Source organism: Chenopodium quinoa, unplaced genomic scaffold (genome assembly GCF_001683475.1).
Source record: "Chenopodium quinoa cultivar QQ74 unplaced genomic scaffold, ASM168347v1, whole genome shotgun sequence".
Classification (NCBI taxonomy): Eukaryota; Viridiplantae; Streptophyta; class Magnoliopsida; order Caryophyllales; family Amaranthaceae; genus Chenopodium; species Chenopodium quinoa.
The window spans coordinates 389,991-417,466 of NW_018743381.1; the positions used below are offsets into that span (position 1 = coordinate 389,991).

A 27,476-nucleotide genomic window follows, 5' to 3' on the forward strand; every position below is an offset into this window, starting at 1 on the left:
TTAATAGTAGTTGCCAATTTATCGAGCTAAACCATCAAAAATCCAGCCTGATTATTACCAGGCCAATGCTGGATAGTTCGTTGTAGTTTGGTGGTGATGGTTATTATCCCGTTATGCCTCAGAAATTATAAAGAGCCTATATGCGAGATTGTCTCACACTGATTTATTTTGTGACTTTAAGCATGTTATCTTTAAAGTAAATATACAAATTTATAATTAATCTGAATTTTTCAATAATTTATTGTAAGAACGGAACATACAAAGTCTCTTGCCATAACGAAAAGGATAAAATCATCCATGGAAAAGCTAACAAATATTCCAAGTCAACACCTATATAAATAAACAATTCTATCAACTAAAGTAGGATAGAGGGGCAGCAACTAAGACATCAGCTATAAAATCAGCATTATCAAGATATTTATGTAGCATATTAATATATTATTAAATAGGAGCTCAATTACATACTTCATCTGCTCTTTAAATATTACAAGTTTACAACGTTGATATTTTCTTTTATGACAACATTGATATTTTCTTATGAAAGTATTAAAATTCTTTCAAATTTGCACATAATTTCTCTCGATCTCTTCCTCATTACGTGAGTACATTTTTATTGTTCTCTTCATCCCGATGATCACCACATGATCTCCTAAAATAATATTTTGCATCTCATACATGTTACAATAATTAAGGATCCACGGAAGTAGGTTACATACCCTTTGTCACAAAAAAATCATGAAGCAAATTCTTAAAAATTGAAGTCCTTCGGAAAATGGAAAAGGAGTAGTCAGACAAGCTTTGATTTAGTTAATCTTTGTTATTTTGCTTTGCTACCTAATTGTACATCAGACATACATAGCCTTACAAAAAGGCAATGGACAACTTGCCAAAAAATATTAGCTGCCTACAATACTTGATAGATAACATCCACATCAACTTGTTAGAGATATGCTGTCAGCCTGTCACACAAATTTGTAGTTAAAATGACAGTTCATTAATATCATATGCAATCAGACTTAGTCTTGAGAGAAGACGACCCTTAAAAAATTATCGTATGCAACAAAACAATGATCCTACATTTAGTTCTATCAAAAAAGTTTATTGCAACTAGAGGAAAGTGTAAATACATTTGGCTACTTACATAGTTACATCAGGTGCAAGTGTGCAACCAGCATAGCATGACTCAGTAAGATAGATTGACAATATAATAGACTTGATTGTGCAAGATCACCATGCTTTGTCGCATCAAATGCGGCAAACGTACTTCAATTAGATTAATTACATTTGGTTCTCGAATTTGCTCGAAAAGATTATTTGCATCTGGAGGATAGTGACTAAGCCACTTTCAACTAATACAACAATCTTAAATAAATATCCTAACTCAGATACATGGACCATTCATACAATATTTTTATTTATACACTGCTTACAGGCGAGGAAATGCTAATCACTCAATCTAAGATTTAAGTACAACAAAATACAGCTAATGCCGGTTAGGTTAATACTATGGCCTCATGATAGTCATAACTGAGTCATAAGTAATTCAATACTTCTGCCGGATAAGTTGAAGCTACCCACTGGCAAGTATGTTTGATAGAAATATAGTTTGGTTCATGTGCAAGGTCCCGCCACCCTCTTGGAGACAACCAAAAAATGGGATGGTTCTTGGTTAATCTCCGAGCATAACTTTTGGCAGTGTGAGATGAGCAGACTAGTCGACACCCTTCAGGCCCCTCCAAGGCATGGGAAATTCAAGGATGATGAGAAAGTAACTTCTTTCGGACTCCCTGATGTATTGAACCTCACCGTTCATAATCTTCAGAATCTTTCGGCACATGCTCAGCCCAATGCCTTCCTTAGTTTCCCAATTACTGTTGCGGAACATGTCTTGGACCAAATCTGGAGGTAGGCCTTCACCAGGGCACACCAACCTTTTTAACAGACAGTAAAAAAAAAAATCAATTGAGTTTGATACAAAAGTTCCTAACAGTTTGCTCGTACAATTTGCTCATATGAAAAACTGAAAACTATGTGAATAAAAGAAATGTCTGTAAAATTTTAAGGGTTATATGACAATCACAAAAACTGTAACTGTTCATTTTAGTCTACCATATCTCAAATGCTACTTCCAGTAATAGCATTAAACTTGTATGACAATACTAGCATCATGAGAAGAAGCAACACGACTTTCTCACAGAATCACAACAAATTAAGGATCTCTGTCAACAGCCAATTTGGTATGGCACTATATGATGTTCCAAATTACTTGTTAACTCCACTTTTTTTACATTGGTAAATATTATATTCCTGACTTAACACTGACAATTTTAACGTCTAAGAAAATTGAGTTTTGGCCCCCCTTTCTTCCATCACTACTCTATAGGGGATAAACACACACACACACACACACACACACATACACACACACACACACACACACAAAAAAAAAAAAAATAACAAAATCGAAATTCAACCCACAGATCAAGATGTGACAAGGTTAGCCAGCATTGGCCCAGACAAATTTGCTTTAAAAGAGCTGACTGATGAAGTGAGAATGGATTAAAAGATCATAAATTTATGTTATTAATGCTCCAAGGCATGCCTAAACAATATGACATCAGGATCATCTTTGTTATAAGCAAATGGTCTCATATCCAAGAAGTCAAAGTTTGAAATTCAGGAGCCAACTTTAATCAAGCACCTTTATCCCTGGTGCAGGGTGATTTTCCCATTGATTTATTGGTAGCTAGAATAATAACCTATGTGTGGAAAATTTTCTGAATGGTGTTCACTCAAAGGGATGCATATTGTTTTTCAAATGAAAAGGTCGGGGCCAATAATCATCAACAAACGGAAGATCATGGAAAGAAATGACCATGTGAGTGAGATTTGCCTATGTATATATGCAGACAAAATTTGGGAAGTTCCACAACTGGAAGTAAACTCCTTAAACCATAGTTTTGTTCTCTGTAAATCTAGTAAAGTACTACCGTCATTGCACGTATAACTTAAAATATATTTCTACTTGACTCAAGTAACTGTGTTAGCATGATCATTAACCCTTTTTCACATTTGTCACAGAAGGCTTTTCTCATACATGCCCGTAAATGTTCCTTGCATTACCAATTTATTTATGACACAATACACTATTGAGTTTTGAGCAGCTAAATAGCTAATGATGAGAAACTTCCAGCTTCATCAATATTTCATGAATACAGTAAAACAGCCCACATTTAACGGTTATAAGAAGGCCTAAAGCATCTCCTCAGACATAAATAAGTGACTCTAAAGAGTATGCCTCCAAGGATACTGGGTTACATCTTCCAGGGCTAATATCTATGTCCACAGCAGGCGGGTGGTTCCACCACAAGAAATGTATACGGAAAATGTCAGTCACTTGAAACCTAACCATAATTTTGGAGACTGTATGACTAAAAGCATTGTTTCTGAAGTTCTAACAGCTACCTCCCCCAGCTCCCTAATTAAGACATCGAAACAAAATGGAGTTCAGTCTTTAAGTACTCTCATGATAACTGCTTGTATTGAGAAGCCTTCACATAAAATTTCATAATGCTATACAAAATATCATATATTTCCCAATATAAGCTTTTTAAGGGTGGTTAAACCACCTAAATTTTCCCAAAGTACCCAAACCTTCATAATGGCAGCCTTTGCCACTAGAAAAGTTGGACACACACTTATTTCCAAGTAACATAGGCCAGGGATTCTAAGCAGCAGAGTTTGTAACAGAGATTTAGGAATGTCAAGAAAGTTTTTCAGTTAAATAATTGTAAATTTGGAATAGTTACTTTGCTTGTATTCTGCACTCATTTTCAGAGGAAACAAATGCAAAGATTTTTTAAATGTTAACAGAAACTTGTAGATTTAATAAGAAAGACGATGAACGAGGAAAAACTAGAAAGGTCTTGTGATATTAGAAACAATTAACAGTTTTGGGTTACAATGGACTACATTCTATAGTGAAGTAGCTTCTCAATTTGTGTCTTTCTGAAATACACCTGAACTTTGCAATCTTGGGTGTTTGGGTGGGTATACAGTAAACACGTCAAGATACCGCTTGTGAACCACAAGTCCACAAGCAAGATTCACTTGTACCGTATGATACAAATTTACTAACATAAAAATACACCACAAGAGGGTAAAGTTGAGAATTCACATAAAATACATCAGCGCGACAGCGCCTCACCTGCATTTTTTTTTTTAAATTTTCAACCAAGTCATTTGACTTGACCATGTGTCCACGCGTAGCAAACTACACATTTAATTAATAATGTCCTTCCAAAAAAAAAAAAAAACTACACTTTTAATAAAAGATGAAATTTGAAGGAAAAAGTACCAGCAAAAATATTTAAGTATTCCAGTAAAACACCCTAACCAAAATTTCCAATATACTCATAGTCACATGATAGAGAGTGATGACTAAAACACTGATGTATGAACTGAACAGGAGGAAAGCAAATGAAATTGAAAAGCATTAACTTCAGGGATCATGTATTCATCCAAGTCACATTAGATAAAATAATAACTTAATGAATTAAAGCAGTCATAACGTTGCAGCATACCTGAACTCAATGTAAACAACATTTTGCCCATCAGATATCTGCTTCAGTCTTGGTTGAACATGAATCTCCACCCAGCCATCAGGAGAAGGTGCATGACGAACCATATTTACCAAAAATTCTGCCAAAATTTGCTGAGTTCTAACTTGATCCCCACAAATAGCCAGAGTTTTGATTTCTTCTGGAATATCCCTGATCAACTGTAAGCCTCTTTCTCGCAGCAGTATCATGACTTGGCTGACAACTGCATTTATGACACTTCCCAACATAAACTCTGCCTTGTCCAGTTCTAAAGTACTAGGGAAAAAAAATCTATATATCAGTCTTAAATCACTATTAAAAGTAATGTCTGTTGAAATATGGAAATCTAGATGGAAGTTAAGCATTTCATATATCACAGCAGAAAGTAGAAGCAATGAAAATTACAAAAAAAAAAAAAAAAAAAACGAGGAGAGGTAGAATCCAAGAAAATAACGGTGCAGATTAATATAAGGGGTGACACTAGTATAAGTTCCTTCCCTGCCCGTGCAAGCATATTGCTGAATAAGATCCATAGAACTTTTAAAAAAAAAAAAAAAAAAATTGCTCTAAGTTCTGAGAAACACATCTAATAAACACTTACCAAGATAATGTTGATCCCGTTAAAATAGCATGATACAAGAATAACAATAGGCCACAAAATATCAGGTCGGTGAGAGAATGAAGTACAGGGTTGTATGCATGAATTGCAATATATTTAGAAAAGACTGTTCAATATTAGAATTTTGAACATGGCAATAAATGTAGAGCTATGACAATTGAAAACTTACTTATCATCAAAGATTTCCAGATTGATATCTTCTACAATCTTCTGAATTTGTTTCTCACAAGCATTACTTGTCTCAATAAACTGCTTCAGATCTTCACTCAAATCCGTAGCTTCCAAAAGTGAATTAGCAAACCGTATCCCATTTAGGGGATTCTTAATTTCTTGAGAAAGATAAGCCAATTCCTTCATTCTTTCAAAGCACAATTTTTCCTGTTGTCTCTGGACTTTGATCATTTGTTGCAATTCGGGACTTGCTATCTGCAAGAAGCAGAAGGCTCCAATAATATGGCCATTCATGTTAACTCTCTTATTCGCAGTCAAGAGAGCTTGCACAAATTTTCCGTTACGGTCGTAGAAAGAAAATGGAAATTTGTCAGCATCCTGCCCTCCAATGGCACTATGTAAAACAATCATAAATTTGGTCAAAGCATCTTGACCCTTAAGCCGGCAACAAGCGCCAAAAATCTCCCCAACCAACATCTTTCCCATGACTTCTCCTCTGCTCCATCCAGTAAGGTTCTCCAAGGCAGTGTTCCACTCAGTACAACAAGTATTCTCATCCGAAGCAAAGATAGGGGGAATCAAAGGGTTTGGGCTATGAATAATAGACTTATAATCACCCTGTATATTGATGAATTTATCCATTACAATTTTCTGACCGGTAACATCTTGGCCTACAAAACATACACCAACAATGTTGTTTGTGTAGTCTTTGCTGGAGCAAGCATTAACAATTACATAAACAGCTTTATTATGCTGCTCGGAACCAAATGTTTTCAACTTAATCTCTATATTCTTATCTTCTTCACCTGAAACATCCAATTTAGCTAGTTAAATACTTGTCAAGTTACTACCTTTATGAAGAATGCCAAGGAAATTCTAAAAGTTGTCATCCTAAAGGATAAAAGATGCACCACATAGAGAGCCAAACATAAATGCTCAGGTGTTTGGAAATCCCATTATAGTGTTACAAGGACCTAAGTAAGGGTGAAATTCAACTTTGGTGATCTATTTATAATTGCTGTCAAAAGGATGGTGTCATTGTCGTGTGAAGTGAGATAACTCCTCAAAAGATACCAAGTCTTGCACATTACTCACCCTACCATCAAGTGTATTAAACATATCACCATTCTACCAAATATACTACCAGATTACCACAGTTACCCGAAGCATCATTATAAGACATATACCATAATACCATCATTAATCATAATGGAACCACCACAACCATAGGAAGCACCACTTCCACACCTCTCTTTTGTAAACAAGAAAAATATAAAGTTAAAAAGGTATCTCTCAACACGTCATCCTTTCAATGGATCTACCCAATTTAGACAAAATTAACAATTCATATTGGAGTGTTACTCAAAGGACTGTCACTGTTATTGTTTACACTAATCTCTTTCTTATCACCAACAAAACCATGTAATCTACTCATAATAAAATTACAATACAGGATATATTCAAAGCATTGGCAATAAGTTAATTCCATTTGGTTTATCAGACTGTACTTACATTTCAAATTATGAGTTTTTTAAAAGAAATTAATTAACTATTTAGCTTAATATTTTGTATAAATCACCTATGACGCACCTTGATTTCTTGCTCCCTCTAATCCAAGACCTTGGTTACTTGAAAACAATAATTTACAGACAATTTGTACCATTAATATTGCAGTGGAAAAGCTCAAATCAGCAGTCTAATAATAAGAAAAGCTAAAATTAACCTTTTATTAACCATAAAAAGGGATAGGAAGTCCTCATTTGTAATCCAAAATTCCAATAAAGTTTCTAAGACCAAACTTCAGTAAATCTATCAAAACAAGAATATATGTTAGCAAGTTACCTCTTAAAGCGTGATGAAGAAGCTCCTGAACAATTTCTTCAGATTCTTTAAAGACAAGGTCATGAACTAAAGATTTTCCCATGGCTTCCTCCACAGAGAGCCCAGTCAACTCAGCAATCTTTGCATTCCACCCATTAATGCATCCATTAGCATCAACAGCAAATATAGGTGCAGTTGCAGTTTCAATCAACCTAACCATTTCTCTTGCAACTGAACTTAGTTCATCCATTCCTTGCATCTCTATATCTCCACCCTCAGTATATACAACTGCCTTGGAATTGGCAGCGTCTGCATCCTTGAACGTGTCTCGCAGAATAAGCTGCAACGAATGAATAGCGTCCATCTCTGCATTCTCCCATGGCATGCTCCGACTTTTGACAACTTCCAGAAAAGCTTTAAATGAAGAACGCGGATGCATTCTTTGTACATCATCCTTGTCCTTAGGATGATGCTTTGCACCACCCCACTTGATTTCTTTTGCAGTGTGTGACCTGAACCAGAAAAGGAAATCCCTTTGTGTTATATAAGCAACAGCCATGCCACAAACTGCATCAGCAAGTGCCGCTGCCCCAGGGTAACCTGCATCAGCTAAACTGTGTGTGCTCAGACCAGTAGAGTCCCCATGGTAAGTCAATAACCACTGCACAATATCCTTTATTTGGGCCTCAGTTGGGGTCACACCTAACGGATAATAATTACCCCGGTACAGGAGGGCTGCCCCATCACACTTCACCAGATCCATAATACTCGGGCTTTGAGTAACAATTCCAGTGGGAGAATCTCGGAGGAGCATGTCACATAACAGAGTTTGAGTCCTTAGAACACGTTTTTCCAACATTTGTGAAGCTAATTGCAACTCCATATTCAATTGGAGGCCAAACGCTTGCATTAAGAATTCACAAGCATATCTGAGCGGGAAAGGAATAGACCGTGGAGATGTATGATGGCATACCACCAAACCCCACAATCTCATCGCATTCCTACCTCCAATTGCAGCTTCATCATCACTTCCATTGATGATCACCGCCATGACTAAAGAGGCAATCGAGCCCATATTAGCCATATATTGAGAATGACAGCCATGAGGAGCCCTAAGTGTGGAGCCAACCAAGCAAAGAGGCTGCTGTAAACGTTCATCTTGAACCACAGACACAGGTTTGGCATGGCAATCCACGATCATCCTAACCCGGTTTTGCTTAAACAAAAACCTCGACGCCTGTGGTATATCTGTGGCAGGATAATGCAACCCAATATAAGGCTCTAATTCAGACTGCTTACTCTCAGCCACAACCTCCCCATGCTCATCTTCATGGAACTTATACACCATAACCCTATCATAACCAGTAAGCTGTCTTACGCTCTCAACCACAGTATCACACAAAATCTTAATATCCCCACCGGGCAAAGACTGCAAATGCGAAATCGCCCTAACGGCGAGCTTCTGAGACTGAACAGCCCCTGCAATCGACAAAGCCGGGTCCTCGGTCCGAGCCGGCTCAAGATCAATAACAATCCCCACATCAATCCTATGCAAAATTGCATAAAAAGGCTTCCCAGAAACCTTAGAATGAATCCAAACAGGGTTCAAAAGAGTAATCTCCCTAGCCCCAAATGCCTTTTCCAACAAAATCACACTATTAGTCATAAATAGGGTTCTAACATCAACTCCAATCATCAAAACTTCAGGCCTTTCTTGCTCAATTGAAGGTACAGTATGAGGATTAAGACCCAACATTTCCCTTGCATTTTCACTAAAAGCAATGACCCTATAATTGGATTCATCAATAGCAATCATACACCCAAATGGCTGAATTTTACCACCCCTTTGAATTCTAGACAAATATGCAGTAATTTGTTTTTCAGGAACAGATTGAATTGAAGAGGGTTTTACAGATTGTGAGTAATCAAAAGACTTATCAGATTCCCCAGATTGTTCAAAAGCAGCATGTAAACGAGCATCAACAGTGTACTGGGCTATTGCTTTGCTCATTGAATCAGAAGGATTATGAACTTGATTGTGGGATTGTGAGCCTCTGCTAGCAGAACCCATTTCAGATGATGCTGTTTTCTCCCTATTTTTGCAAAGAGGAGAGAGAAACAAGGACAGTAGAGAGAGAAAGAGAGGGTGTTAATTGGGGTGCTGCGGAAAAATGTTGGTGGCAAAGACAACAGTGATAGGGAAGAAGGGGGGCGTAGGAGAGAGAAAGAGAGTGAGTGAAATATTGGATTTTGGATTTGGTGGTCGTGGCTGTTTTTAGATGGACTGTAAGCCAACACACTTTCTCATAATCTCGTTTTTTTTTTCTTTTCTTGAAATGGTTTTCTACTTTTGCATTGTCGAGTTTTTACCTTTAATAGCTTTTTGGCTCGGTCGATGCATAAGTTATTTCTATTATGCCTTTTATAACATTTCATTTTGTTACTTAAATTATGCCAGAATACCTAAAGTCTTTAACCGTTTGTGAAAGATAAATATTAATGGTATGTAATAATGAATTAATTTTATTGATGATTTTAATATAAAAAATGTTTTATAAAAATAAAAAATAAGTTAAATGGTAAGTGTGACATGTAGCGCATTTGATTTGAGTGATGGTCGGTGTTATTTTATACTAAGTATAGATAGATATAGATTACTGCCCTACATGAGCATGTGCGATAATCCGATAAAGATAGGTTTGTGGGTCGTGTCAAGTTGTGTCTCATGTTGAATTTGTGTGTATTCTAGTTGATTAGAAGATAAAGATAGGTTGTACGTCGTTTCAGGTTGTGTCTCATGCTGAACTTGCATGTTTAGGAGTTGTTTAGGCTTGGCTCATGGTTTAGCCTAGGAGTTTTGTATTGTGTTGGGCTAAAATTTAACTTAATTTGATATATTTTATCATGTCGTGTCGTGTCATGTTTTATCGTGATTTTTTCAATTAGATAATGTTGCACATGGTCCATCATAGTATATGTGTTGTGCAATGTCTATTATGTGCTTATGTTGTGTTGTGTTGTAACTTTAAAAAATTATTGTGAAAATTCCTTATCAAACACATTGCACACAACAAAGTCTTAGAAGAATATCATTTTAATTTCTTTTCTTTGTTCGTGGAAATATCTCCTCCTATATTACACTCTATCTAAATTGGCTATATATGGACCATTTTGTATCATTGAGTTTAGGGTTGAGAAATTCAAGGGTCGTTTGGTTTGCACAGGGTAATCAGAATGGAATGAACAAAGGGAATGAAAGAGAATGGAATAAAACCCTTTCCATATAGTATGTTGTTTGGTTTACAAAAAAAAAAGGAATCACCACCACCACACAACCCATCTTTCCTTCTTCTCCAGCCTTTCCACCGCCCAGCCACGACCTCGCCAACACTCGCCGCCCTTCGTCGAAACTCTTCCACCCCTCACCGCCCCAGTAAAACCTTCCACTACCCACACAAAACCCCTAGAAAACGATTCTCCACCCATTAAAATCGTCGGTTGTCCCTTCCCTTAGCCGCTAGCGGGTTTCGAGAAAACTCAATCTTATCATACAGATCTTGAGGTTCGACTTTCTAGGTCTAGTCGAAGCATATCACTGTACGAATCAGGGGGGAGGAGAAAGAAAATGGACCAAAACGAGAAAGTGTCGGAGGATAGAGATTGATATTCCGATGGTGAAAAGTGGGTTCTAGTGAGGAGAGATGGAGATGTGACAAATTCTGACGAGGAGTAGGGAAGGTGCGGCGAGTTCCGGCAAGGATTGGGGAAGGTGCAGCGAGTTCTGGCGAAGATTAGCGACTTGAAGGTATGGCAAGTTCTGGCGAGGTGGCTGGGTGGTGGGGGTTAATGGATAAGGCAGTTGCTAGTGCGGGTATGGTGGTGTAGTGGTGGCTTAGGAATGGGAATGGAAAAGTCTACGAGAGGAATCAATGTAGGTTGATTTTGGGTAAACTCAAAAATAAAAATGGGTAAAGCGAATGAAAAAAGTGACAAAAAAACATCAACAAAGGGAATGAGGCATGTTCATTCCCTTTCTCTTTGATTATTAACCCCGACCAAACAGCCCATCAATTTTATTAATCTCATTAATAAAAAATCTTATATTTGATGATATTAGCTATAATAGATTGTATTATATGTCAACTAATTATATATATTTGTATTGGTTAGTTTGATGATTAGTGTATTGTCAATTATATAATCTCTCAACTAATACAATAGATGTTAACTAGTTTGATTATCTGATTGTATTAGCTATGGTATGTGGGGGGGGGGGGGGGAAGATTATTGAATAAAAAAATTAAATTGATATAAGTTCATGGATTCATTACCATCAAAAAACTTTCTCCTATTCTCATCTCCCCAATCTATAAAGGACAATAAAATCAACGAAAATTATGACGAATATGATGTAATGTTTAACTAATAGAGAGTAGGAAAGGGGGGCAAGAGTGAACAATAATATAATAATTCCACCGTTCTATTAATATTGCAATAATGGACTTTTTGCACTATTCATCACTCTTATTTGACCATATAATATGAGTTATACGTTAAGCAAAATATATTCAAGTGGGATCTTGTTGGATTCGTTTTTATAATTTTTACTCTTACACAATTATAGATATTTAGCATATAAAATGTGTTTTGAGATGCGTAATTTCTTCCTTGTTGTAATATTAACAGAACGGAGGAAGTATATTATTCAACTAACCAAATAAATAAGATTATAGTATGTACAATAGCCTATTTAATTAGATGGTAATATGTCATATCATTGAGGGAGATAGACAAGAATGGGTGGTTTACTAAGGGATCTTAGCTTGATTTTAATCTATGTCTTGATTGGTCTACATAATAAAAAAATGCTTCTCTAAATATTATAGTGGTTCCAACATACTTTACAGTCACAATTAAGTGATCCTTATATTTGACTAAAGATGTGTAAAAAGGGATGGTTATATTTTGCAAATTACATCTTAGCAAAGTAGGATGTGCTCTCCAATTTGTGCTTATAGTTCCTATCTTCATACTTCAACACCTTAGTTAATAATATAACTCTCTTAATTTTTTCCATCATAAACAATTTATCATTACTTAGTTTATTCAAAAAATAATATTATTATTTAAAAACTACTTATTAAACAAGATACGAAAGTTTTAGAATAAAATCTAGCACTATCTCCCCCCCCCCCCCACCTTTTCAAATTTACTTCTTTCTCATATCGTTATTATTCATAGCATTATCGAGTACAAATTTGAAACATTAAATATCTTTTTTGATACAGATGTCTTTTGTGCTTATCCTGAATAAAAATAAAAATAGAAAAACCCGATCAATTCATTATCTTTCTTAGCAAGCCCTTTCTTCTCTTTTCGCAATGACGTGATCTCACTCTAGTTGATTCTTTCACAATGAAAGAAACGAAAGAGAGAAATGTATCTCTACCATCGGAGATAAATAGATAATAAATGAGATACCTACAAAGTACAAGCATGAAATAAGGAAGGGTTAGGATCAACTAAAAGAGGTGATGAGAGGGTGAATAAGCGCTGAGGATGGAGCTTAGGATTAAAGTATTGATTATTATTATTATATTCAACCAATTTAAAAACTTGTTTGATTTTATAGCTTTCAATAATTATATATTCATCATGAAATTGCTTGAGGTTTTTTTCCCCAAACGATTATGCTACAATCATTTTTTATATACTTCCTCCGTTTTATTAATATTGCAACAATTCACTTTTTGCACTATATATTCATCACTCTTATTTAACCATATAATATGATTTATAAGTAAAGTAAAATATAGTCATGTGCAATCTTATTGGATTCTGACAAATTAGAGAGAAGAGAGAATGAATAGCTTGATTATTATTCATCAATAGGTTGAGTATTTATACAACCTTACCTATGCTCATAAGATAAGAAACAATCTTCCCAAAAGATATACCATATATCCCAATGATATATTCACAAAATAATATCTTAAAATATAATAAATCCCTGAATGATATTATCTTAACATATAATAAATCCCTGAATGATATTATCTTAACATATAATAAACCCCTGAATGATATCTACGGAAAATATATCATACATATATTTTCCGATATCTCATATCTCTAACAGATTCTTCTCATAAAATACTTTCACAATATCAACTTTTTATAATTTTTACTCTTAGCATATAAAATGTATTTTGGGATGCAGTAATTTCATCTGGACCAATTTGATTATTTATCTTCTATTTTAAGAAAAATATATATATTAAACCTAGAACTTATTTTTTATTCACTAGGGAATGTCATATCAAAACACCAATAATTATCACACTTATTAGAAAAAGTATGCTATATGTTTTGATCTTATAGATTTACATGCGAATTGGGGCCATTTGGTCCCATCAATATCTCATCAAACTTCTGTAAGCTCTAGTGCTCTTCCACCTTTAGAAACTTTACCTTGGATACATTTTGTCATGTTTCCAGAAAATATACAATAATTGTATGCCTAAAGTTATGTGCTAAATTATACAATAATTTATTAGATCGAAAGAAAAAAATTTATGTTCTTTTCAAAAAGTAAAAAAAATCCTAATTTCCTCGGTTTTCTCATCATTTTCAAAACGGTTCTTCAATCTCATAGGTATATACCATCTGACAGAATAATTTGATCATCGATTTTAATGATGGAATATAATCATAAAAAATCATAGATAAATTTGGTGATTTTGACAAGCTATGTGGAGTATAAATTAAACTATGACATGGAATATTGAATCTTATTCATTTGTTTTTTCTAAGCTAGGAAGTTTACTTTGTGTGAATATAGACATACCTTGAATATTTATTGTGTTTGTTTGATTCACAAATGAAATTGGGAGAAGTCGATTTTTTTTTTCCTCACTTGGTTCATTAGAGCTTTCTAACTAAATTTGAATTTGATTCGAATTACACACCTAACTTATGGTTGGTGAATTTCCAGAGTTTTCTGTATTCGATGAGGCTTGATATCAAGACATTCCTTAAAGGAAATTTTATGAGATTATGAAGTTGAATTATGAAAGGCGTTTGTTTGATGGACAAAAACATATATGGATATCCTTAAAATTTTCACTTCTTGTGAAGGCTATGTCTCTTTAGATAACAATAATTTTGTGTGACGAATAAAATAATTTTGCATGCCTCCAAGAAAATGAAAAATTATTGGAAAACAAACATGCCTAAAATTGGTTTTTGATATTCTCTATGATCAACCAATTTTATGATTATAAACGACATGCAATCACCCTGCACGAAGATGTCGGTTATCCATCATTATTGTTAAATTACTCGAATTTTGACATTTTTTATTATTTACACATTCTACTTAAACCACAATCATATGCAAACAAGTTAATTATTGAATTCAATGCATTATTCAATATAATAATGCAAATTCGTGTTCAAGAGAATAATATCAACATTATTCTATGAGTTTGAACGATAAATTAAGAGAAGAAAGCTTTATCAAATCTTCACTATTTGCGTATTATTTTTTATTAGGCAAGAAAGACCTTGATCAGATTTTCAATTCTATTGGTTCAGTTTTTGTTATTTATATACTTATACAAGTAATAAGCTAGCTTCAAACCTTAAATCTCTAATATTTAAAGTATCATATCAAATCTTAATTGATAATATATATTAAATTTGTATTTTATACATAGTATATACGAAGTATTTAGTACTCCTTATATGATAATTGATACAATTTCATTGTCTTTTAAGGTCCCGTTCACTTCACCTTATTTTTTATGAACTAAAATTATTTTTACTGAATATATATATATTTTTTTTAGGTGAAGTGAATTGAACAGGGTCTAAGTCCTTAAGCTATAATCGTACACATTTATGAAAACCAAATACAGGGAAAGTTTTTTTCATAAGCACCAATATCATTTGCATTTATGGGGTATGTCATAATGTCAATTAATAGAAACATGTTCCCACTTGTTCCTAGTACTCATCCACTCTCTCTTTGTGAACCATTACATCCTCTTGCAAATTTAAAAAATTATTGCAAGTACTTATTGATGTTGATAATATAAAAAAAACACTTATGATGTTTTTATTAATATTAAACCATTATCTTAATTCTAGGGGTAGAGTAAGTTTTCTTAAAACCCCTATTACAATAGACACGTTATGATCAAGAAAATTCATATTATATTGTGTTCAGCGCTTATTTTAAACTCGCCCAATACTTTAAAAATTATAGTCATTTGACATGACCGTTGTATTCAGACGCATTACTAGTAAACTCCCATCAAATGATTCAAATCAAGTTATATTGGATCGTGCCAACTAGCTCATACCCATTTTATCGAATTTAAATATCCCCACTTCATCAAATTTAAATTTCAAACAAGTATGGAGTACCTTCATACAATCATATTGTAATATTATATACAAGTTTTTTTTATTATGGTCCCATCCGTGAGCTATATTTATGAGAAAGACATTACATCAATTATTGAAAAAAAAATTAAAAAAAGAGTTGCCAAAAAAAAGAGAGAGCTAGTAATAAGTGGTAGGGCTGGCAAACCCTGACCCGACACGAAAACCCGATCCGAACCCGACCCGAAGTTACTGAGAGAGACCCGAACCCGACCTGAACCGAACCCGAACAACCCGAATTCGACCCGATTTGACCCAAATTTCATATTTCGTAATAATATTAAGTTTTACACTATTTTTATTAGTTTCTAAGTATAACCCGAAATCAACCTGAAATCTGACCCGAACCCGACCTACTGACCCGAATTGTCACCCCTAATAAGTGGGGTAAAAGAGCAAGAATTCCTCCACGTGACATTGGGTCACAAAATAGTGTGCATCCCACGTGAAATTATATAAAACGTCTCTTAACACCCACGTGAAAACTTTGTGGTCAACCCCAACTCTCACTAAACTCCACTAACTATTCTCTGACTGATCAATTACATTTGGGCCCATTTTTGCTTTGTTTTTTTCTCCATTTTTTGGTACGGAACCTATATTAAAATTCGAAACTAGGGCAAAAATTAAATATGGGTACTAAATATTTTGCGAAGATACATTTTTATGTTGGATTAAGCAATTTTCTAAGATCACAATTATTTGAAATTTTACTTCCTTAGTATAAACAAAAGACTATAGTTGTAGGTAGATAAATGAATTATTGAAAATAGTATTTGTATGTCTAAATTAGGTGTGATAAAATGCGTTTATCTAATCTTTTACATTATCGATCTTTATCTAATAAACTATTTAGAGAATGCTATTCATAATAGTCACATTCATTATTTCTTATCATGACTAAGTAGAAATTGGCTTTTTATGTCAATGTTAAGACGTGTATATCACTTCTTTAGACTTTAATTCATTGGTTGGCAAACAACGACAGTTTTGTAGAGAGAATATATGACATAAAACTCCATTAAAGCTACAATAGATGCTAGTCACTAAGTTAAGAATATAATTTGAAGAAACCCTTGGACCTAAAGACTCCTCTTCAATTCGGATGCTGATTCAGTATCACAAAAAACTAGTCCATGTGATTTTGTCCCCCTTTCAATTGAAACAATGGGTCAATTTCTCAAAAAAAAGATAGATATTGTGTGTGATATCATGATTCAACAAATTTGGTTTCCCTAAGATACAATTAATGCATTCCATTTTCTCTTCCCTTTTTAGAATAAGAAGAAAAGAAAATGGAATTTCAACATTATTATTATTCTTCTTCTTCTTAGCTATCCATCATCTATCACATGTACCTAACTTCATTAGTCTTTAAACTTTTGATAGAATACACCGGCTAAACAATTGTTTCTCAACTACTAGCTTTTTAAATCTTTTGTTAGAAAATTAAATGCTCATGTATATCAAGTTCTAATTAAGATAATCTTAAACAAGACATGTGAATATGAAAAAATAGCGTTTAGTTGATTAATTAGATTTGAAAATATTTAGATAAACCAAGTTTAAAATATTTAGATAAGCCAAGTTTAAAGATCTTGTAACGATGTTAAATATATACAGTATTACAGTGTTGCGAGTTAAAACTTAATTATATATGTGAACTAAAATTAGATAATACTTAATTACGAAGAGTGTTTTGTGCCATAATTTTCTCATTAAGGTATTGAGTTTGTGCCTTTTGATATTTTAAAATTAAAAGTGCATAGCTCTTTAGTTTATGAGCTATGATAGTTGTTAATAGAGAAAACATATGGTAAATAATAATACACTAACCAATAATAAATGTTGAATTTCCTGACTCTATTGATTTAAGGTCCACTTTTATATTTTTACAATATCTCAATTTCTATCACTAGTTTTTTGCCCCAAGTGTGACTACATGTTAATATTTTAAAGTAAAACCCAAAAAAATATGTTTTTCTATTGTATGTTTTTTCTCATTAGTCAAATAATAAACACTAACATACTTGTTAAATTTAAGATTTTAAGTTGCCAAGGATATGGAAAAAAAATAATTTTACTATATTAAATTTGGAATAAAAACCATATAATAGAAATATTATTTGTAATAATAATAAAAAAGATAAAAAGGAAAAAAAATTAAAGGGAAAATGGACCAATAAAGGTAGAGATTTGTGGTTTAAATACTAGATATAGATTAATTAGAGAATAAAATTGAATGGTAAATCCTCGGTACCCTTTTTAATGAAATAGTTAAATGTTAAATTGGCCAATCACATTTTTCTAATTATTGTTACTAGTACACAAGCTGTGTAACAATATGGACATAACATCATTACTATCCCAGGTATGTGAAATGTACAAGATAACCTTATCTTTATAGTATAACAACTTTAGATTACCTTATCTTACTCAATAATAACTTTTTCTGTCCTCTCCCCCCCCCCCCAAAAAAAAAAAAAAAAAAAAAAAAAAACAAAAAAAACTAGATATGATATTTTGAGGTTAAAGATGTTGTCATGTCAATAGAAGAATCTAATTAGTTATTTAGTCGTATTCTGTAATTCTGATATGTTTGTGTCATTTGTTCTTTAACATTTTATATTTTTAGTAAATTTTGCCTACAGAATTATCATCCTATGATTTTTATTAATATATATATAAAAAGAATTAATTTCAATTAGAACAATAAAAGAGATTAAAAAAAAAATCATGCTTGTTTTTTTGTTCATAATTAGAAAAGGTTACAAACAAGGTGACACTAAGGCTATGTTTGGATAACAAAAAATGGAAGGAAAGGAAGGGAAGGGAAAGGGAGGGATACAAAGTTCTTTGTTTGGATAATATGTTGGGGGAAGGAAGGGAAGGGGGAGGGAGAGATCCATTTTCCCTCCTCCTTTAATAAAGACCATCCCTTCAAAATAGGAGAGATTTGGAGGGAAAATGAAGCTCATCATTTCCTCCACTTTCCCTTCCTTCCCCTTCCTCCTACTTCCCTCCCTTCCATTTCCCTTCTAATTTCTTATCCAAACATAGCATAATTGTGATTAGAAAGGAAGGGAATACTAAACAATTGAAGCTCTACATTTAATGAAATAACTTTAACTCAGTAAAAATACTATCATCATTTCTTATTTTAATACCCCTTTGTTGCACATAATAAGAAATACGATAAGTTTAATAAAAATGAATTTATTTTAATAAATAATTTAATGCAACTAATATAATTAAAGTTCAGGCGTCCTTAAAAAAAAGGTTTAGTAAAATGCAAGCAAACAAGGCCTATTTTTTTTTCTTTTAAAAAAATAAAAAATAATTCACAAATTCAGTGATTGCTCAGACAATTTTTTTTTTCCTCAAACCTGATTTTCATAATATTTGGTAGTTTTGAGTTTTTGACTACAAACGCAATAGTACTTGTCACTTTAAATTTCCATTATTTGCTATTAGTCACTACAAAACAACAAAGTGCCAATCCTTTATCACATAATCTAAAAGAAAGACGTATATTATGAGAAGGGATTCAATTTAAAAGAATGGAGGATGGATATCGGGTTACAATATAAGAATCCCTTGAGACTTCAAGTAAAAAGTCCAAATTTGGGAATAATCAGTACATACAATACTATATTAAAAAAAAATTTAAAAAAAAATAAAAAATAAAAGTAAAGATTCCTGAAATGCAAAAACCTAAAATCACCCCAGATCAGAACATAATGGAAAAGAATGATTGAAGAAAGCAGTTTGTTTTGTGTAGAGAACTTCCTCCCAAGGATCCGCATCCGCATCAGTCCCTGCAATCAGGAACCACTTCATTTTGTGTAAAGAACATCCTCCCATGGGTGGCGGTATAGTGGCTGCTTCAATCTCTTCTGGTCAAAGGTGTGCCTGGATTCCCAATGATACCATCAGTTTCATGTCATATAATTCCAAATCTTACTCAATAATGCTCTTTACTTATGAACTAATGCAAAGACATATAATCGTATATTTATTTGTAGAAGAAACCACAAATGTAACTACGTAAGACATGTAACTAACAGATGTAACTGACCCAGATAACAGGTCAATTGGAAGATGGACCAAATGGAAAAAAAAAAAAATTACCCAATCAGACCAATTGAACGTGCCAACACGAAGAGTCCATTCAGATAACCAATCCCAACAATCTCATCAATCTCTTGTTTTGTGAACATTCCACTGCCAGATAGGAGATCCAGGAAGAGTGACCCAATAGCACCATCTACATTAAGAACCAAGTTGTTGGCCTTTGAAAGGGTGTAGGTCTCAACTTGAACAGCATATTCCATGTATTTGACAGAGGGAAAATGTGTACGAGCAAATTCCTGCAAGAGCTCTACTCTCTTGTCTCTGTTGTCCCCTCTCTTGATCCTGTTCCAAAACAACACAGAAATTTCAGGAAGCTCCACAATAAGCGCACACGTAAATTTAAGTATGGATGATAAAATAACAATGAAAATTAAGAGGCATTGACTCTCATGTCAATCATATAGAACTTAAGAAGGGTAAAGCAATTAAAAATGCCCTTACCTGTGGCCAATTCCGGGAACACGAATGCCCTTCTTCTTCATACTCTCGACAAACTCATAGGCAGTCAAATTCTGGAAAGAAAAAACAAAACAATCTCAGACTCAGAGTTACAACAAGATAAGACCGATACAGCCACTAATGCCCATGAAACCTACCCGGTCATATGCATCCTTGAAGTATCGTGCAGCATCATCAATGGCCCCACCAAATCGAGGTCCAATGGTAAGCAAACCTAGCAGTGGATTTTCAACTCACTCATTCAGTATTTATTCACTACATAAGCTGCAATCAATGTATTCAAACTAAATGCAAATAGCAAACACCATGATGAACCATATAAGAGTAGATCATATTACCTGCAACAAGACTAGAAACAAGGTCCTTTCCAGCTCTTGCTGTTACAATTGTGTTGTGAGCACCAGACACACATGGACCATGGTCGGCACACAACATAACACAAATCTATAAACAAAACAAACATAGTAGTAAGTCACAAATAATGACTTAGCTTTCATAAGAAACAAGATAATACCCTCCAGAAAACTTGTACACTTCGCAATTAGTAAGTCATCATGTCAACACATTCCAAAATGAACAACCTTTTTGGGATGTTGAGAGTATGAAGAAACATAAGAATCAATTTATATACTGACCTCAATAAAATGAGTACAGTAACGAGGAAGACTACGCTTAAACCACAACAGAGAAATGACATCGCCAACACCAAAGCCCTGCTCAATGATAGAAGACATAGGAACACCAGCATAGCATGGTTCCTCACCTAAGAAAACAAATATAAAACAACATAGAACATCAGACCCAAGTGCAACTGAGTTTTTCCAAACTACAGAGCATTTCAATACTTGGTGAGAATTTAACTGATGCGACATACCTCGGTCATCAGAGATGGTGGAGATAATGTGAGTTGGAGCACGGACTTTTCCACTCTTAATTGCTGAGTTAAGATCCTCGGGTATTTGTGGAGGTGTGAATTCTTTCACTGGTGCAATCTTGCCCTCTTCAGCCTACCGTGGGGATAGCAAATGTAGTAATTTAGTATGGGAAGAATAACAGAAAGATAAAGGCAGTTACAACGGAATAAAAAAAAATTATGAATTGTGAAATCCTAACCAATTGGTCAAAAGTCTGCTTGATAGCACCCTCAAATGCTTCGTAAGAGTCAGGAACAGCAGCTCCAGCTTCTCTCAATGCTTGATTTTTTGCTTGGGCAGACTCCATTTCACCACCACTTTTTGCACCCTAATGTAACAAAGTACGTCATAAGTAATCTAGCTGTGCTTTATTTATCTAATGTGCTGTAAGATCAATTTGATATTCAAACAGGAACTCACAGCATGGCCAAATTGTACTTCTGATTTAAAGAGCCTTGCACAGGTTCCACTGACCCAAGCAACAACTGGCTTACTTATTTTCCCCTGCTTCAGGGCTTCAACAAGGGAGTACTCATCTCGTCCACCCAACTCTCCAAGTACAACAATCATCTTAATCTGCATGGTAAAGAGACAGAGTCAAAAACTAGAAAACGCAAGCAGCAGTTCAGCACAAGCGCACATACAATTTATAATGCATATTAAATAGATACAATCATACAAGAGCATAGAGATGAGTTAGAAGCAGCAAGACTTCAAAACCAAGTGTAATTGACCCCATTTTCTTTATTTAATTGTTGTTGTGAAGACACTCATGAGAAAAAAGTTGCTTTGTGGTGGTATTATATATGAACTACGTCATTACCTGGGCTACTGGCGGATTAATTTTTTGTATTCAGGTTACTGAAATCAAGCAGCTATGTTAAAGCCTTTCTGGGATCTCTGACCAAAGAAAGATATTTATGGATAAGGTGGTTCCAAGTGTACTATCACAAATCAAGATGTATATCAAATGAGGGTGCCTAATAATTTATCATGTAAGGAAGATTTAAAATGCTAGGAAGCACAAGCAATCTGTTGAACGTCATAGTATTACTGCTTAGCGAGAGTGAATTTACAAAATGGCTGCGTTAATAAGATTATACGGGCAAATAATCACTTGCAGTCTGTTGGACAATGGAGTATATAGCTTAGAGAGTAAATTTTCAAAATGGCAGCATAAATAAGATTGTAAGGGAGGGCAAGTGGATATTGTGCCTTGGAGGTCTATATATGTGTAAATGGAGTAACTCCAAGGGCCAACTTTATTTCATGGCTTGTGTTGTGGGGTAGCATAAGCAGAAAGTACAAACTGCAGGTTACATAAGATAATTTTTTAAAGTGATCCTTGTTTTGAATTCATTCCTTTATCCTCCCCCCCCCCCCCCCAACCCCCCCTTTCCAATACATAATGGCCCCATCATTTTATCCAAATACACAAGTTTGGCTCGGCCAAAGAATGGTCAAGCGAACACGACTCAAGCTTGAACTCAACACAGACCCATAACAAGGCAAACAAACAGAGCTGAGCAAACCTTATTTTGGCTTAATAAGCTCATAAGCAGCTCAAATTCATCAAAGAATAAATGAAATAATATACATGAATAAGAAAATATAATTTCACAACATGCTTTGAAGGATATCAAGATAATAGAGAAAAATCAACAATAGATATGTGGCAATCTAAAAAAGTATTTGATATGCTGCAACTATTACTCAAGCTCAAGTTCGTGTTTCAAGAGCAGATCCGAAATTTTCCAATTTCGACAAGCTAGAGCTTGACTTGAACTCAAGTCAGCACTATTGCAAAACAAGCCAAGCTGACTTTAGCTCTGCTCAAGTTGTCACCCCGGTAGGGGTGACCTCTATTGATTATGCTACATCTAAGAAAGCAATAGAGATTAAAGCTTTTCAACTAAACAAGCAGGTATAACTAGGATGCAACTCTTCACATAAAGATGTATAAGTAATTTATTTTGGTACCTGTGGGATATTGTTAAACCTCAACACATGATCTGAGAGAGTTGATCCAGGAAACACATCTCCTCCAATGGCAATACCTAAGAGAGAGTTTAAATACGTTTAGTTGAAGTCTATGAGCTTGAAATGAACATGGAAAAAATGTTAAGAGAATTAAATACCCTCATATAGTCCGTCGGTTACACGTGCAATTGTATTATACAATTCATTAGACATGCCACCCTGCAGCAGTGAAAATTGATCATGGAACTTTAAACTAAGGCCAGAACATAAAGCTGTACTATCAAGAACCTTGGAACTGCACTGATGAAACTTTTCAAGCCACTTACCGATTTAGAAACAAATCCAACAGATCCAGGCCTGTAAAGCTTGCACTGGATAATGTTGTCAATTGTCCCAGCAGTGTCACCAATCTTGAAGGCTCCAGCTTGGATACCTCCAACAGTAGCAGGACCAATAACAATCTTAAGCCCCAAACAATAAACGAAACATATTAGTAGCTGAATCTTATGCAGAATGATCATGATAGTAGAGAAGATATCAACTTTATGAGCCAAAAAATTATGATGTTACCTTATTGTTGGCCCGAGCAAATGCGATCAACTGCTTGGTGTCCGACTCAGGAACACCTTCGGCGATAATGGCAATCACTCTAATGGTTGGCTGTTTCAATGCTGACATGGAAGAAGCAGCCGCACTACAGTTCAAAAGAGAAAGTGAGACTACAACTCAATTATTGAACATTTGAAGAGACACAGACGGGGAACTGAAATTAACCTTCTATAAGAAGCAAAATTGATAAAGACATCAGCGGTAGGATGTGCAGCACAAGCTGCTTCAATGCTGCAAAAAATAAAGGAAATCCAAATCAGCCAACAAAGGATAAGGAATTTTGTTCACTTCCACTCAGAGTCTCAGACCAACAAAAGCCACAATGTCAGAACATCATCAGTATTTATTGGACAGCCATGTGACAAACGGATACATCAAATCAAAGAGTCAAAAAAAAAAAAAAAGAAAAAAAAAGAATAATAAACAAAAGTCCTTACATATTGGAAAATACAATGACTCGTAGCCACATGACACTGCTAATGAATTCACCAACTGATATGTTCCTCAATCCAAGTATGAGAATTAATCACCAAAAAAAGTCCACATCCATGAAATATCCTACCCCCATCATATATTCTATGTTTCAAGTCTGATAATGACCGTGCTTTGACCCTAATCAATAATCAAGTCTGATGGGACAACTAAAACACGATTCTCGATACAAAGTAGGCTGACAAAGTAAACAGTTGCTGGTTTTTAATGTCATATAATCAATTATATAATACCATGATCATATAACTAGAATCTAGTCAGCGGAAGCCTAAAAAGTCATACTTTATGTCGGAGTTGTAAGTCTTTAGAAAAACAGCAATCATATACGTTGATTTAAATTTAGTATAAAAGCATAATAAACCAGGCATTTTACTAAAGGATGCTTTTCCATGAAGCTAAACCCTTGAACTTTTTCACTTTTTGATTCACTAAACTCTCATTTTCAAGGATATGACTACAAACCATCCTTAACAACCTATACTAATACCAATCTTCAAATTTAGCAATTTCTTCATGAACCTGTTATACCCTTGAACCTTCCCACTTTTATTTACTAAACTCTCATTTTCAAGGATGTGACTATTGACCATCCTTGACCAACTATACTGATCATCAAATTCAGCAATACCACTATGAAGATAAAATTCAAAATTCATAACCAATTTTATTCCAATAGTGCGTATATATGAGTGGCAAGAACACATACGTGGAATGTACTGGGATGGCAATTTCTTCCTGACCAAAGAACAATTTCTGAAATCCCTCAGCACCAGGGTTGATGATTCCAGCAACAGATGGTGTTTCTCTCCCTATGCAAAGGAATAATTTACATTAGAACAATCATTCAAAAATAGATCTCTCCCTCTACAGAGAACATAATAAAGGAATAAGGGACTAAATATACCGCAGAGAAAATCAAAATCGAGCATCCGCTGGATAGGAAGTTGTTTATAATTATAAAATAGTGCTTGTGTAGTCTTCGAGAATATCTGACCGGTGGCCATGTTGCAGTTTCAACCAGGCCTGAAAACAGACAAGATCATTAACGCGGTAATAACTACAGATCCAACAGCAAATTCTTACATCATCCAACAAGAGAAGAAAAGAATACTACATTTCAGACAATATGAAAACAAAATTATTTATGACCATCAAAGTACACTCATACTTGAGATTGTCATGACTCGTGAGAACGCTAAAATTAAAAATGACAACTTTCCAATTAAACAATATGTCTAATTTTCTACTACCACTCAAAAATTATAAATTTGCACTATCCCTACAATTACTCCGGATCCCACATCTTTTCTGGGTTTCCTAACGAAAGAACAGAGCTTAACTTGCAAAGTTGCACTTTTCTTATGCAATTATCCCCCTTCAAAATATGGTTTGTCATCTATTCATGAGACAATCATTGCATACTGAAATTAATAACAGCATTTGTTAGTTCTACAAATTCTAGACTCTCAAAAGAGTTACTTCCCCTAGAACAAAAGCTCATAGATCGAAATCCCGAGGTGTATCATCGCAAATTGACGAATCATAAAGAGCTTAGAAGGCCAATCAAAAGAACATCTATAAAGAACATAAACTGCAAGAATAACAATACCCAACAAATTCATGAACAAATACACCATAACTTAATATTGTATACTATAAGATCTTAATACAATGTACAATATTACATACGATCACAACCCCTATAACTTCATTAACATAAAAATATACAGTACATTATAGATTTGATCTCAACTAGCTTAGTCAATCAAAGTCCCTAGGATTAAAACCCAAAACCCGAGATCAAATCCCATCTACATCATCATACAACACAAACACACACTGATCAAAAACTCTTAAAACCTCGAAACTCACTCCTCAACAAAGGATCATACACAAATCACAGAAGCTATTAAGAAATTAGAACCAAAACAGGCACATCAAATTAATCGATAGTACCTAAAAATCAAGGCAAATGTAGGTGAACAAACACATAACAGATCTCCAACTACTTAATTTCTAAATTACGCAAAACAATCATGAATTAATGTGACCTAACTAACTACAACCAAAGCCAAAAATCTAGATCTGAGATGAAATCATACAATTAGGTGAGCCGAAATCAAATGAATTTGACGAATTAATAGCATAAAAAAGGCGGAATTTAAGATGAGAAATAAATGGGAGAAAAATCAAACCTGGATCAAGGGGGAAAAACGAGGAGAGAGAAAATGAGAAGAAGAAAACAAAGTAGAGTAGTGTTGTTGGAAATTGAGAATGGTAGATTAGTGATTTATAGTCGTTGAAGAGAGAGAAAATTAATTCGATTTGGTTATATTTTTCTGACCAGCGACCAATTGAGGAGTGAGGAAGGGATGATGAACGGGGAGAACGAGGGAAATCTCTTGTGTTTTTATTTACTTGTAAGTACTCAAGATTTGGGGTTGCGAAGCTTATTTATACTCTTAATGTAATTAAATTTTTGGGAAAAAAAAATCGTCTTTTTATTGTTTAGTTGATCATAAGAAATGTAAGATTGAATTGATGATGGCGTAAAAATTATATCCATTAATCTAAATTAATTTTGTTGATTTAGTTGATTAAATTACCAAATGCATCTTTCAGCTTAATCCACCTACAAAAAGAGAATGTCTGCAATTGTTGTTCGGATACGAAGTATGAGTATCAATTACGATCATTGAAAATTGGCTACAAAATAATCACATCTTTTAACTCAATCCACCTTGAAAGAGGAAGAATGTTTGCAATTGTTATTTAATTTCGAAGTATATATAGTGTACAATCAGCAAAAAATGGCAACAAGTAATTAATAGGTTTTGTATGGATAATCTCGATAGCTTGTGCATGACGTGGACACTTTACTCGAAAGTTCGATATTGCTTACATTGTTTATGGAATATCGCTAATTAAATAAGCTCTTTATTATTGATATCTTGTTGAAATTTTTTTTTATATAAAGTACTCAATTAAGAATTAATAATTCAATCAAAATGATTAATTACACAGCCCATAATTAAACCGATTTTAGCATCCCATGCACAAACTTGTATATAAAGAGTTAAAGGTCGATGAAAATTTAAAATAAATCAATATTATGTTATACCGATATATGCATGCATAATTTTTATTTTATTTTATTTTTGTCACACAACCTAAACTAAAATCAATTAAATAATGTATTAGTTAATCCTATAAAGTACAATTGTAATA

At 34.1% G+C, this 27,476-nt stretch overlaps 2 protein-coding genes across 2 annotated transcripts; both read right to left on the reverse strand.

Annotated features, from left to right (window-relative positions):
• Positions 1-1,343: 1,343 nt before the first annotated feature.
• On the reverse strand, positions 1,344-9,742 carry LOC110738228 (phytochrome B-like). Its single transcript, XM_021918603.1, has 4 exons — positions 7,234-9,742; positions 5,390-6,197; positions 4,584-4,877; positions 1,344-1,931 (listed from the first exon to the last, which is right to left on the reverse strand). Exons 1-4 carry the CDS (start codon positions 9,281-9,283, stop codon positions 1,712-1,714), a joined length of 3,372 nt encoding a protein of 1,123 aa, XP_021774295.1. The 5' UTR covers positions 9,284-9,742; the 3' UTR covers positions 1,344-1,711.
• A 9,356-nt stretch (positions 9,743-19,098) lies between these two features.
• Positions 19,099-26,672, reverse strand: LOC110738229 (ATP-citrate synthase beta chain protein 1). Its single transcript, XM_021918604.1, has 17 exons — positions 26,444-26,672; positions 25,153-25,271; positions 24,955-25,057; positions 23,922-23,987; positions 23,718-23,841; positions 23,474-23,608; positions 23,306-23,366; positions 23,148-23,224; positions 21,588-21,743; positions 21,367-21,495; positions 21,128-21,260; positions 20,889-21,016; positions 20,592-20,697; positions 20,391-20,467; positions 20,236-20,306; positions 19,792-20,076; positions 19,099-19,572 (listed from the first exon to the last, which is right to left on the reverse strand). The coding sequence occupies exons 2-17, from the start codon at positions 25,250-25,252 to the stop codon at positions 19,497-19,499; spliced, it is 1,827 nt and encodes a 608-aa protein (XP_021774296.1). The 5' UTR covers positions 25,253-25,271; positions 26,444-26,672; the 3' UTR covers positions 19,099-19,496.
• Positions 26,673-27,476: the final 804 nt, after the last annotated feature.

What these genes read in the sequence shown, in the direction of transcription:
- LOC110738228 (XM_021918603.1), bottom strand. Translation starts at nt 9,283, where the DNA reads ATGGGTTCTGCTAGCAGAGGCTCACAATCCCACAATCAAGTTCATAAT. An exon ending in TCTTCATCACGCTTTAAGAG is followed by an intron (nt 6,198 to 7,233) that starts GTAACTTGCTAA and finishes TGGATGTTTCAG; the next exon opens with GTGAAGAAGATAAGAATATA. An exon ending in CTGGAAATCTTTGATGATAA is followed by an intron (nt 4,878 to 5,389) that starts GTAAGTTTTCAA and finishes TTTTTTCCCTAG; the next exon opens with TACTTTAGAACTGGACAAGG.
- LOC110738229 (XM_021918604.1), bottom strand. Translation starts at nt 25,252, where the DNA reads ATGGCCACCGGTCAGATATTCTCGAAGACTACACAAGCACTATTTTAT. An exon ending in CGATTTTGATTTTCTCTGCG is followed by an intron (nt 25,058 to 25,152) that starts GTATATTTAGTC and finishes TCCTTTGCATAG; the next exon opens with GGAGAGAAACACCATCTGTT. An exon ending in GGTTTAACAATATCCCACAG is followed by an intron (nt 21,744 to 23,147) that starts GTACCAAAATAA and finishes TTTACCATGCAG; the next exon opens with ATTAAGATGATTGTTGTACT.